This window comes from Rhincodon typus, chromosome 4 (genome assembly GCF_021869965.1).
Source record: "Rhincodon typus isolate 14 chromosome 4, sRhiTyp1.1, whole genome shotgun sequence".
In the NCBI taxonomy this organism is placed as follows: domain Eukaryota; kingdom Metazoa; phylum Chordata; class Chondrichthyes; order Orectolobiformes; family Rhincodontidae; genus Rhincodon; species Rhincodon typus.
The window spans coordinates 21,725,078-21,738,878 of NC_063335.1; the positions used below are offsets into that span (position 1 = coordinate 21,725,078).

Here is a 13,801-nt window from a genome sequence, read left to right on the forward strand (position 1 = left end):
ACTCCCATTGAGTATGTCTTTGTCCACAATGAGTAAGTCCCAAAAGCTGAAGTCACTTCCAGTGATGTCATTAACTAGCTGCCTGATAGCTGCTGCTTTATGCATTAGCTTCCCAAAAGCATTGATTCTGTTCCTGAAAGTTTACCCTTTCCCATCTTAACAAGTTTATATTTTTTCATCATTAAAATATTTACATTTCAATCTATTGTTAACTTGTTTCTCAAACTCTTCCCCACCAAGACTCTTGTGGCCAGGCTTCAATGCTAATGTTATTCACAGCAATTACACTGCCCTGGGATAGCCTGTACTGGTGATGCTTACTTCATAGGAGTAGAGATGAACAGTGGCCAATCCTTTTCTTCAGGGAAGTGCCTATAAAGAAAGATTGTGCACTGCTGTTGTTGTTGGGATGATCATATTCCTCTAGGTTCTGCTTGGCTAAATCTGACGAGGCTTATTCTAACATGGCTTGAGGATATAGTGGCTACAGTGTTAGTTGCCTGTTAAGGTGATAGAGGGCTGAGGTATGGTCTCCTGGGTAACTACTTCAATGTCCTTTCCCGAATTGCATATCAGGGATCCTCCTCCCTTCTGGTCTGTTGGCTGCTGCAAGTGTTCTATGGAGATTCTCTCTTGTGTAGGGCCATCGAGTTTATGCCAGGAAATAACAAGCATCTAAGTACTCTAATCCCATTTTTCCAGCACTTGGCCCATAGTCTTATATACCTTGGCCTTATAAGTACGAGTACTTCTTTAATGTTATAAGGGTTTCTGCCTCTATCACCCTTACAGGCAGCAAGTCCAAGATTCCTACCATTATCTGGGTGAAAAATAATTTCCTCACATTCCCTCTAATCCTCCTGCCTCTTATCTTAACTCTATGCCCCCGATGATAGATCCCTCTACCAAGGTGAAAAGGTCCTTCTTGTCTACTCTTTCTATGCCCTTTATAATTTTATACATCTCATTCATGTCCTCCGTCAGTCTCCTCTGCTCCAAGGAAAACAATCCCAGTCTACCCAGTTTCTCATCAGCTAAAAAATCCTAATAGTTGATGGCTTATAGCAGATTATGAAGCCCAAGATGCTATACGCTCTGCTAACTATTCTCCATATCCTGCCAATTTCAAAAATGTATGGATTTCAGATACATTTGTCTGAATATTCATTGAAAATTCAAGAACTTACTTCATTTGAAAGGATATCCTGTTCACTTTGTGCAGTGATCATCCAAGCTTCAAGTCGTGCTCGTAAGCGTCCATTTTCTTCCACTGTTTCATTGTGCTGCTGTTGAAGTTGTTTTATTTGATATTTCAGGTCAATAATGGTGACTTTCTTCTTTTGAACCTTTAATTAGGAACATATGTCTTAATGTGTAATGATCATATGAATAAGACACAATGAAGTTGGGTTTGGTAAGCTTTACATTCATTGTAACAATAAATTGTAATTAGATCACAGATAAGTATAATACTTTAACTACAAGAACTGACTTGACTAAAACTACTGCATGGCAAAATTAAGATTTGAATTCAAATTTGAGCAAAACTAAGAAAACAGATATGGGTAAAATTGATCACTAAAAATTTCATAAATTACAATGCAACACTATTGAGTGACTATATTTTAGCTCCAAGACACTGCAGCAGAAGCTACTCAGGCACAAAGGTTTTCAACTGCTTGTTCAATGAGCTTCCTTTCATCATGCAGTCACAAGCAAAGATGTTCACTGATAATTAAGGGCATTTACTTTCATTTGCAATTCGTCTCCTAATGGAGCAACCTGCCACCATACGCTGCAAGATATGGACAACATTCAGACTTGGGCTGATAAGTGACAGATAGCATTTGAGCCATACATGGCAATGATCATCTCATTGAGGGGAAATCTAGTCACCTCCCTGTCACATTTTAAAGGCATTATCATTGCTGAACCCCTTCCTCTAAATAGTTCACTAAAGATAAAAAAAACTTCAGTGGAACAGCTATATAAACACCAAGGCTATGACCTCAGGCCAGAGGCAGGGTATTTTACAGCAAATACTTACCTCTTGACTTCTCAAAACGCTAGCACCATCTATAAAATACACATCACGAATATGATTGAATACTCCTCACTTAGCTGATAACATTCAACAAGCTCAATGCTATACAGGATAGAGCAACCCACTTGACAGGCACTCCAACAAAGCACAAAATATTTTTTCTTTCACAAGGGCTCTTCTTGGGATTTTCTTCAGAGCTGGTTTCTGATTTTCGGGCTCTCCTTTTTCATTGTCACTAAGTCATTTAGTAGGTGATGCAGTTACGTAGCAACATTATCTGCTGCATTGTATGAGGTATTTGGTCTCTCACATCCATAGAATTAGAAGAATTCATCAACATCCGTAATAAGTAACAAGCCTCATTAAACTTAAAGCCAAAACATAAGAGCAAAATATTGATTTCCTAAACATTATAGTATTTGACAATACTTTGCACAAGACATAGGCATAAGTTAAAAGATTTCTTTCTAAAACAGTTGACACTAGTATTCCACACCAAAAAGCCATTACCTTAACATACCTTCCACAGACTGGCGATGTCACAGCCAATTTGTTGCATCACATATATAGCACACGTTTTTAACTGCAACTCAGCTTTAAATTTCATGATTTGCACACAACATTCATTACAATAGTAACCATTACATTTTTTATTCTCCTGTATAGTAATTCATGACTTATGCAGCCTTAAAATAAAGATTCTATGTCCATTTGCAAGGAACTCATTACTTCAGTGATTTCAAGTTAGCTAAGTATTTTTCATTGACAGGTAGAAAACAGTCTACTCCCCTTTGCAGCTTCAGTGTCTCATCCTTCTTGTAGACACTTCCTCCACATAACTCCTTTTACAGCCTCCTTCACGTGCTGCCAGCAGAAACACCATAACCCTCGGATCCAGCGAATGGCCTCGCTCTTGGAAAAAGACACAGCACCCACAAAATCACCAGCATGCAGCCATGTTGTGACAAAAAGGTTCCCAGAGAAAGGCACAGCCCATTGCCATGACAAAAGGCATGACCCCTGGCAAAATATCCAGCCCATAGCCCAGCCATTAGGGACGATCCCCAGTAAAAGAACTGGTCCCTGGCAGAGGCCCATCTCAGTCAGAGGTGCTCTAGCCCTTCTGGTGGTAATCTTCTTACTATTACTGACCTTGCTGAACTCCTCACTGCTTCTCCAAGCACAGATTGTTCTCCTTGCATGTTTCAAGTGTCGACGAGAAACAACCTGAGATTAGAGAAGCAACTCCTCACCAATTTTGTCCATTCTATTTACCAGGGTAATTATTCTCTCCTTGAGAAGGAGAAAAGTGGAAAGAGGTAGATTCTGCAGGCTGCTATGAAGCAACAATGCTGGAAAAAAATATGTCCACAAAAAGCCAGCAGTCTCTAAGGTGTAGATTTCTCCTCTCCAGACGTCAGTTTGGATCAGGTGCTATGTCAAGTGAGCCTCCAGTAATGAGCATCCAGCATGCTAAACAGCCAATTACCGTATTCTCACTGAGCAAACCAGGAAGGAAAAACCAATGAACCACATTGAATTTTAAATTTTAGAGATAGGAAATAAATTATTAGGGTATGGTCAAAGGAGTAGCTAAGGTACCAGCTAAAATACCATAAATACATTTTTCTAAAAGAAAAACAGAAAATGCATCATTTTTAAAATATGTAGAATTTCTTACACATTTGAGCAATTTAATCTTCAAAGAGAATAAATTACTCAAAGTTTTTGAGAAGATTTGTAGCTTGGGTTGTGGATGGGGTTGTAGACTTGCTCACTGAGTCAGTGTGTTTAGTTGCAGATGTTTTGTCACCCTGCTAGGTTACATCGTCACTGTGCCTCCGGTGAAGCGTTGGTGTTCGGTCCTGCTTGTTATTTAAAACCAAGGCATATAAGTAACCCAACCCTTCACCAGAGGCACACTGATGATGTTACCTAGCAGGGTGATGAAACGTCTACAACCAAACACACCAGCTCAGCGAGCAAGTCTACAAATTCAGAATAAATTACTCTGTGGTGACTAGAAAACCTGCTTAACTGTAAACTAATTGAACCCTCAAATGTATGTGTTATATTATGTACGATGTGATATCCTTTGCTGCGATCCTCTTCATTGGCAAAAGGAGTTAACAGGAAAGTCCTATTATGATTACAAAAACATAGTACCTATTACCTCTGATTCCTTACACCTTGAAGAATTCCTCCATTTAATAAAATCCCACCTGTTTCATTAGAATAAATGCCAGTGAAATAACACTCATATTTTGCCTCATGAATCTGTCTGAGTTCTATGACATTGATGGTTTCTAAGATATTGAAGCAGTCCATGCCAATATGCAAGACCTGGATAATATCCAGGCTTGGGCTGACAAGTAACATGTAACATTCGCATCATGCAAGTGCCAGGTAAAGACCATCTTCAACAAGAGAGAATTTAACCACTGCCCCTTGGCATTCAATGGCATTGAATTCCCCACTATCAACACCTTAAGGGTTACACTGACCAGAAACTGAACTGGACTTGTCATACAAGTACTGAGGCTACAAGAGCAGGACAGAGGCTAGGAATCTTGCAGTGAGTAACTCACCTCCTGACTCATCAAAGTCTGCCATCTATAAGGTACAAGTCAGGATTGTGATGAAATACTTCCAACTTGCCCAGATGAGTGCAGCTCCAACATGGGAACACTATGGAAACACTATGGAAGTCCAAGGCACTCATCATCCAGACTTGGAAATATATCGCTGTTCCTTCACTGTTGCTGGATCAAAAGCCTGGAACGCCCTCCCTATGGCATTCTGGGTATATCTAACATCAAATGGACTGTAGCAATTCAATAAGGCAGCTCACTGCCACCATCTTGAAGGCAACAAGGGGTGAGCAATAAAAGCCAATACTGACATCTTGTGAGCGATTATTTTAAAAATTAGCTATATGAGGGCAGGAGTGATTTTAACAAACACAGACAAAATGCTGTCAGTGGCAAGAAGGGCTACATCTGCAATTATTCAGTGACAGGTTCCTCTTGAAGGAAACTGCCCGGAGGAGCACCTGTGCTGTATATCACATTACAGGGCTCCAGCAGCTGGGTATTATGCATCTCTGATCCAAACTGCTTTTCATTTGTACATCAACTTTCACAAAGCAAAGACTGAACAATCTCCAGTGGAAAACTGACATGTCTGGTTTGAAATGGAACTAAAACTAGCATTGTTATAAATTGCACATAAATTAAATTAGGAATATGAGTAGTCCATTCAGCTCTTTGAGCCTTCTCTGCCGATCAATAAAATCATGGCTGATCTGACTGAAACCTCAAATCAGCATTGCTACCAACCCTGATAAGCTTAAATTCCCTTGCTTAACATGAAACTATCTGCCTTAAAATGTGATGCTTCTGCTACCTTTTCACGAAGAGAGTTCTAAAGACTCACAACCCTCAGAGGAAAGAAATTCACCTCCCTTGTTTTTTCCAAATGGGCAACCTCTGATTTTAAACAAAGCCCTTTAGTTCTAGATTCCTCTATTAGAGGAAACATCTTCTCTTCAGGATCTTATACGTTGCAAGCAAGTCCTGCTTACTCTTCAAAACTTCAGCAGATTCAAGCTTAGCCTGATCAAACTTTCCCCACTAGTCAACTTCTCCATGCCAGGTATTAGTCTAGTAAACTTCCCTGCATTTATATTCTTCCTTGAATAAGGAATTCTGTCCAAATTACTCCAGGTACAATTTCACCAGTATCATAAACAACTGAAGCATAACCAACTTTTGTTTTCAATTCCCCTCATGCTAAATGATAACTTTCTGCTAGCTTTCCAAATTACTCGCTGTACCTGCATACTAACCTTTAACAATTCATGCATGAGGTCACCTAAATCCTTCAGCATCCCAGAGTTCTGTAATTTTTCACCTTTTAAATATTATGTTTCTTTTAGTCTTACTGCCAAAATGGAAAGTTTTAGATTTTACCACACTATATTACGCTCGCTGCACCCTTGCCCACACTCTAATAACCTATCTATTCTTTTTTGTAGCCTTCTTATGACTTCATCACAACTTACTTTCCTACCCAACTGTATTAACTCCTCAATGCCAGCATCCCATCACCAAGTCATATAGACAGTCCTTAACACTAATCAGCTCTCTCAGAGTAAACAGAACCTAAAACGCTCCTGTTTATATCAGTCCGCCAGAGTTCCCTGATTGGACTAGATTAACTCCCCAATCAGGGAACTCATATTCTATGAGGTTCACCTGGCTGACCTTGTTACAATCATGACATTCCTCCCCCTGAGTATGAGGACATAGGCTGGTTCTTTTGTTTGTAGCTCCTTGTTGGGGGAGGGGGTGCAGTTTTAGTACCGGGTCAAGTTCCTCCAACTCTGCCTCTGATCTGGGTGGCATGTAATGCATAGTAGCTCACCTCTTGCACCCGGAGCGCCTCGGAAGAAATTCATTCTCCATTTCAGGCGGCAAAGGTGTCAAGACTACAACACTGACGTGTCCATCTCAGCTTCCAAGGTATCTTCAATGCTTGATGGAGAAGAAAAACCCATGGGTCCCAGAATGGGCAGGAAGGCAGTTGAAGAGCTGGACAATTTTTGCTCCCTCACCTTTTGCGAGTTTGCAGTTTTCATATGGTCCACGTGCCTATTCAGGACCATTGCCCCTACCCAAACTTTATACGTCAATACAGTGTGGAGCTGGAAGAACACAGCAAGTCAGGCAGCATCAGAAGAGCAGGAGAGTCGACGTTTCGGGTCGGGACCCTTCATCAGGACTGGGGAGGGGGAAGGGAGATGGTAAGTAAATACAGGGAGAAGGGGTGGGGCTGGAGGATGGTAGGTGGGATGATGGTAGGTGGATGCAGTTAGGGGATAGTGGGGATTAGTCAGTGGGAAGGTGTGGCGGATAGATGGGAAAGAAGATGGACAGGTTGTGTCAAGTCAAGGAGGCAGGGATGAGAGAGAGGGTTGGGCATGGGATGAGGCCAGGGGTGGGGAGACTTCGAAATTGGTGAATTCTGCATCCAGGCCATCGGGGTGTAGGCTACTGAGGCGGAATATGAGGTGTTGTTCCTCCAGTTTGCATGTGGCGTCATTGTGGCACTAAAGGAGGCCCAGGATGGACATGTCACCAAGGGAATGGGAGGGGGAGTTAAAATAGTTGTCAACTGGAAGATGTTGCTGATTATAGCGTAAGGAGTGCAGATGTTCCATGAGTCGGTCACCAAGTCTGTTGCTTGGTCTCACCGATGTAGAGGAGGCCACATCAGGAGTAACGCATACAGTAGACCAGGAGGATGTACAGGTGATTTCCTGTCAGATAATGGAAAGTTTGTCTTGGGCCTCAGATAGAGGTGAGAAGGGACATGTAGGGGCAGGTGTAGCACCTCCTGCAGTTGCAGGGAAAGGTGGCGGAGATGGTGGGGAGTATGCAGCAGACGAGGGAGTCGTGGAGTGAGTGGTCCCCAGGAAAGGCAGATAGGGATGGGGAGGGAAACAAATCTTTGGTGGTGGGGTCAGATTGCAGGTGGTGGAAGTGGCAAAGGATAATGCACTGGATGAGGAGGTTGGTGGGGTGGTATATGAGGACCAGGGGGAGTCTGTCCTTATTTTTGTTGGAGGAACGGTGTTTGAGGGCAGAAGTGCAGGAAATGCAAGAGATGCGGTTGAGGGCATTTTGAATCAACGGAGGGGTTAAGTTGCAGTCTTTGAAGTAAGAGGACATCTGGGATGGCCAGGAGTGGAACGTTCCATCTTGGGAGCAGATGTGGTGGAGGCGGAGGAATTGGGAGTAAGGGATTGCATTCTTGCAGGAGAGTGGGCAAGAGGAGGTGTAGTCAAGGTAGCTGTGGGAGTCGGTGGGTTTAAAATAAATGTCGGTGCTGAGACGTTCCTGGAGTTGGAGTTGGAGAGGTCCAGAAAGGAGGGGGAGGTATCGGAGATGGTCCAGGTGAGTTTGAGGTTGGGGTAAAAGGTATTGGTAAAGTTAATGAACTGTTCAACCTCCTCAAGGGAGCACGGGTCAGCGCCGATACAATCACCAATGTAGCAGAGGAAGAGATAAGGGATGATTCCAGTATAATAGCGGAAGAAGGACTGTTCCATGTAGCCTATGAAGAGGCAGGCATAGCTTGGACCCATACCGGTGCCCATAGCCACCCCTTTAGTTCGTAGAAAGTTTGTTTTTATTCATGGGATGAGGGCTTCGCTGGCTAGACAGCATTCATTGCCCACCCCTAATTGCCCAGAGGGCAGTTCAGAGTCACATGTAGACCAGACCAGATAACGTTGGCAGTTTCCTTCCCTAAAGGACATTAATGAACTTGATGGGTTTTTCTAACAATTGACAATGGATTCATGATCATCATTAGACTCTTAATTCCAGACATTTTTATTTAATTCAAATTCCAACATCTGTTGTGGCAGGATTCAAACCTGGGTCCCCAGAACATTACTTGGGTCTCTGGATTAACCGTCCAGTGATAATACCACTAGGCCATCACCTCCCCGTAAAGTGGGAGGAACTAAAGGAAATTGAAGGTAAGAACAAGTTCCATTAAGTGGATGAGGGTGTCGGTGAAGGGGAGCTGGTTGGGCCTACGGGAGAGGAAGAAGTGGAGGGCTCTTAGATCATCTGCATGGGGGATACAAGTGTACAGGGACTGGATGTCCATGGTGAATATGAGGTTTTGGGGGCCAGGGAATTGAAAATCTTGGAGGAGGTAGAGGTCGTGGGTAGTGTCCTGAACGTAGGTGGAGAGTTCCTGGACTGGGGGGAAAAGACAGAGTTGAGGTAGGCTATCTCCAAACTTTATATGTCACTGGACCTGACCTCAGGTCTTATGTCCGGCATCAGCGTTCCTGATACTGTTTCACCCTCCCCCAAACAGGGCTAGGAAGATCAGATATTACTTGGTGCAAAGTTTGGGCTATTCTTTCTGCCAGACCATTGGATGATCGATGGAATGGAACTGTCCTTATATGTTAAATGCCATTCTACTTTAGGAAATACTCAAATTCCCTGCTGGTAAATGTTGGCCTGTTGTCTGTGACCAACATTTCTGGGAGTCTGTTTTTCTATCATCATGTGTTTGACGAATGAACTCTATGCATGTCCAGCCACTTTGATTGGGTGTCCACAATGACTAAGAAATTGAGCCCATGGAAGTGTCTGCATAGTCGATGTGTAACCAAGTCCAGGGTTTACCTGGCCATTCCCACAAATTGGGGGAGCTGCTGGCAGTAATGTTTGTCCTTATTGGCACTGTGGGCACTGCCCCACTAACACAACTAGGTCTGCATCCAATCTGGGCCACCAGACATAACCTCTCACCAACATCTTCATTTTGAAAATGCCTGAGTGACCAGTTTCTAGCAGCGAGTGTTGCACAGGACAATCACTCTTGCTCCCCATAGTCATGTGCCACTCTCCACTGTAATCTAGTTTCTCTGTGTCCAAAAACGTTTCAATTCTGGTTGTGACAGCCCTTTGTTATCGCCCATCACCACCAACTATTTCAATTTTGCAAAGACCAGATCGTTCTGCATCCAATGTCTGATATTGTCAGTTGTGACTAGATGTGTGTCCAAAAATTTGAAACAATTATGGACTCTTCCTGTGGTGTACCACCAGCGGTGTATCTGTCAGTGGGAGGCTACTCATTACATCTGCATTTGCAATTTGGCCGCCCAGACGCTGTTCCAACATGTAAGTATACGCATTTAGTATTCAAGCCCATTGCTGAATTTGGACTGAAGGTATGGGCAGCACTGCCTGGTCCTTTTTAAATGGATCTAGCAGGGGTTTGTGATCTGTTAATGTTACAAATGTATGTCTGTAAAGGTATTGGTAGAACTTCTTACAAATATGACTGCCAAACCTTCCTTCTCTCTCTGGGCATATTTGCACTCTGCATTAGCCAAAGTCCTAGATGCATGCGCTATTGGGTGTTCCTCTCCACTGGGCTACCTATGAGGTAATACTACACCAATGCCAGGGAGGCATTGCATATCAATATCAGATCTCATTTGAGATTATTATGTGCCAACACCTTAGAGGATGATAGCTGTTTCTTCACTTCCCTGAAAGCTATGGCTTGGCTACATGACCATGTCCAAGGCTGACCCTTTCTTAAGAGTTGATGCAAAGGTGTCAGGATGGAGGCCAGGTTACGTATGAACTTTCCATAATACTTCACCAGGCCAAGGAAAGACTGAAGCTCTGGTAATGACATGGGGGCCAGGGCACCTTTGATCAATCGCACTTCACCTTCCAATGAGTGTAACCTGGTCTTGTAGGCTCTGTAGTCAAAACAGGTCACTTGGGTGCCTGGAACACACATTTTCCCCTTCTAAAGCCTAAGCCTGCCTGGGAGAAACATCTGAGGACTATGTCCAAATTCTCTAAGTGTTCCTTATTGGTCTTCCCTGTTATTGGCACCCCATCTAGATAAATGACGAATTGGGGTAGACCTTGTAAAATGTTCTCCATCGTCTGATGAAACACTGCACAAGCCTCAAATGGCAGTTTCGCATGTTGGTACAAACTCTTATGGGTATTAATTGTAGCATACTTCTGCGACCCCTCATCTAACTACAATTGCAAACTCGCACGGCTAATGTCCAGCTTCCCGAGGACAGCCTCCCTGCCAATTTTGCGTATAAACCCTCTGTGCGAAGGATTGGGTATTTACCTAGCTGCAAAAAGCGCTTTACCATTTGTTTAAAATCCCCACAAAGGTGAATCGATCCTTCGAGCTTCACAACCTGTACAACTGGCACTGTCCATTCTAGATACTGACTGGTTTGTTGATTCCTTTGTTTTCCAACCTTCTGACCTTTACCTCTACTTTTGTCCGGAAGGCAAATGGCACTGGGCAGGCCTAGCAGGATCATGTAATTGCTTCCTGGTCAACATGCAAAGTGGCCTTGGCTGCTTTGATAGATCTTCCAAAAAAACCTCTGGGTACTTAATTAGGACTTCACTCAGGCAGCCATTTTCCAATTGATAAATGTTGAGCCAATCCAGGTGAATCTTTCTCAACCAATTTCACCCCATCAAGTTTGGGTCTGAGCCTTTTACTGCAATCAATGGTAACTGAGCCAGCTGCTTCTCATAAGAGACCAGAACTGAAATTGTACTCTCATATCTGAAAAGGTTCCAGAGTATACATTCTCAGTTTAGCCAAGGTCTCGCACAAACGTAAGGGTTAGAGTCCACAGCGAATTTTGTTAAAAACTGGTTCTGCAATCACTGAAACTGTCGCACTTGTATCGGCCTCCATTAGAACTGGGTGACCAGTTAACCAGGCATTTATTTTGATTGGTTCTGATTTGGATGTCGCTAAGCAATTTAACAGTTCCAAGCCACATATAGGTGGTCTTTCCGGGGTGTGCACTCCCCTGGATACCAGCTTATAAGTTCTCTTACTCCGTTTAGGTCTAGTGGGACTTTTTACTGTCTCGAGTCCACATATCAGCAGCAAATACAATGGCTTGTTGGCACAGGTCCTGAAGAAAGTTTTAACTATTTGGCCGAGGCTTGGCTTTGATTTGGGGTTTTGCTGTGGGCTGACCTAGCATCCCTCTGTTCAGGATATGTCCTGATTGAGGCTGTGCAATTGCCTTCACTCAAGTGCTTGTTCCCCAAGCTTAAATGGACTGGCAAGGGTGTCCACTTCCAAAGGAATACCCTACAACTTGCTGCATTTTCTAATGATAAAGCCAGTTGTAGTGCCTGCTTGAAGCCCAACTGGGCTTCAGCCAGTAGGCCCTTTTGCATGGTTACATCATTAATCCCCCATACCAATCTTTCAGTATCTCATTAAACCAATGTCACATGCTTCTGCCAATTGTCTTCACCCAGTCAAAAATCCCAATATGGATTCTCCTGTTTCTCGAATTCTCATGAAAAACCAATAGCATCTCAGAATTAGAGGAGGTTTGGGATCATAATATTCCTTAATCATCTCTTGAAAGATTTTTATATCTGATGCTTCAGGGAAAGTTAGGCTCCTAATAATTGAAAAAACTGTAGGTCCACAAGCTGTCACAGACACACACACACTTATGAGATAAAGGCACTCACAACAATGGTGACAGCATGAGCACACACAGTGAAACGCCACTAAAATGATGCAGACAGATTTTTATGTTAATCAGCATACAATGCCATTTTGGAGCTCCATGCCCCAGTTGAAACTTCATTAGCTTTTTACAGCTAAGCACACTTTAAACTACAATAGGGAACCCCCAACTATTTGAAGGGAACATCAACAACTTACAGGGCTCTTAAAATGCTGGGTAAATTGCTTCAGCTGTTGATCCAACTTCACGATCATTTGCTGCTTTCTATAGTTGCTAAAATTTGTAAATTATCTATAGGCACTGGTATAGCAGCTGCTGAAGTAGTTTTTAGTGACTTTAAGATCAGAATGTTATGACTTTCCAAGAGGCAGAACAGTCAGCTACATCTCTGTTAAATTGGATGACATGGCAGTGAGACTGACCATGAGCAATTTGAGGTCCTTGACAAGCCTATTAATGGAGTCAGAAAGGAGAACTGCAACAGCAAGACAGTGCCAGAATGAAAATGAGCAACAACATTTTTGGTGAGGGTGAGGTCTATAGAAAATGGCAGATAGAAGACTGGCCAAAAAACTCTCAAACAGAATAGTCTTGTGGTGACAAAGGCATGAATGATCATTTCAGTAGCAGATGAGTTGAGGCAGTGGCAGAGGAAGACAATGTTAGAGAAGTGCATGAAATTAGACAGACTTTATAAAGTAGAATATATCAAACTGAAAACAAAATTCACTATTGTATAGAATCCAGGACTGCAAACAGTCTGATTAAACCTGAGATTGTGGTTTCAGAAGGAATAAAATTGATCAAAATGATATGGAGTTTGTGGTAGGGTCACTATAGATGGTTTTCCCAATGCCTAAATGAAGACAATGGTCACTAATCAAAGGTGAGGTATTGGGCAAGCAGTCCGTTAGTGCAGAGACTGAGAGCACGAGTGGATGGGAAAAACAGAATGCTGTCAATGATGTGAAATGTTATAGAGAGATCAAGGAGAGAAAACTCATGCTGGACCTGATCACAGGAAATTACATTTGATTTTTCATTACTGTGCTGAAGACGCCAATTTGATTGGACAGCCAAGGTAAAGAGGGGCAGAGAAAGGAAAACAAACATAGAAAGTTTCTTCTGTAAGAATAATTAATTCTAAAGTCCTTCCTATAGAATTTACAAAGACAATGAGAGCAAATTTCCTTGGTGCTTCCTTATTCCATTGTTATAACTACGCAGAAGTCAGGCAAAACTCAGCATAAGAGATAGCAGGAACTGCAGATGCTGGAGAATCTGAGATAACAAGGTGTAGAGCTGGATGAACACAGCAGGCCAAGCAGCATCAGAGGAGCAGGAAGGCTGACGTTTCGGGCCTAGACCCTTCCTCAGAAATGGGTTTGCTTCAGGACGTGGTCGAGCAGTTTCAAGGCTGAAGAGATTACGAGAGATTTGAAGTGGGAAAGAGATCCATTGACGTTGTTTCGGAGGGAGGAGGGTAACTTTTTCAGGGTAGGCATCCTTAGAAGAAGCTTCGCAGTGGGGTTAAAATTGTTTCAGAGATAGCAGGAACTGCAGATGCTGGAGAATCTGAGATAACAAGATGTAGAGCTGGATGAACACAGCAGGCCAAGCAGCATCAGAGGGGCAGGAAGGCTGACGTTTCGGGCCTAGACCCA

General features: G+C 42.9%; 1 protein-coding gene across 1 annotated transcript in view; it reads right to left on the minus strand.

Annotated features, from left to right (window-relative positions):
* Positions 1-13,801, minus strand: part of LOC109938338 (polyamine-modulated factor 1-binding protein 1-like) — a 414,237-nt gene that overhangs the window by 245,056 nt on the left and 155,380 nt on the right. The window contains exon 6 of the mRNA XM_048595662.1: positions 1,188-1,346. Coding sequence (XP_048451619.1) covers positions 1,188-1,346 — 159 coding nt within the window. The remainder of the gene's footprint in view (positions 1-1,187; positions 1,347-13,801) is intronic.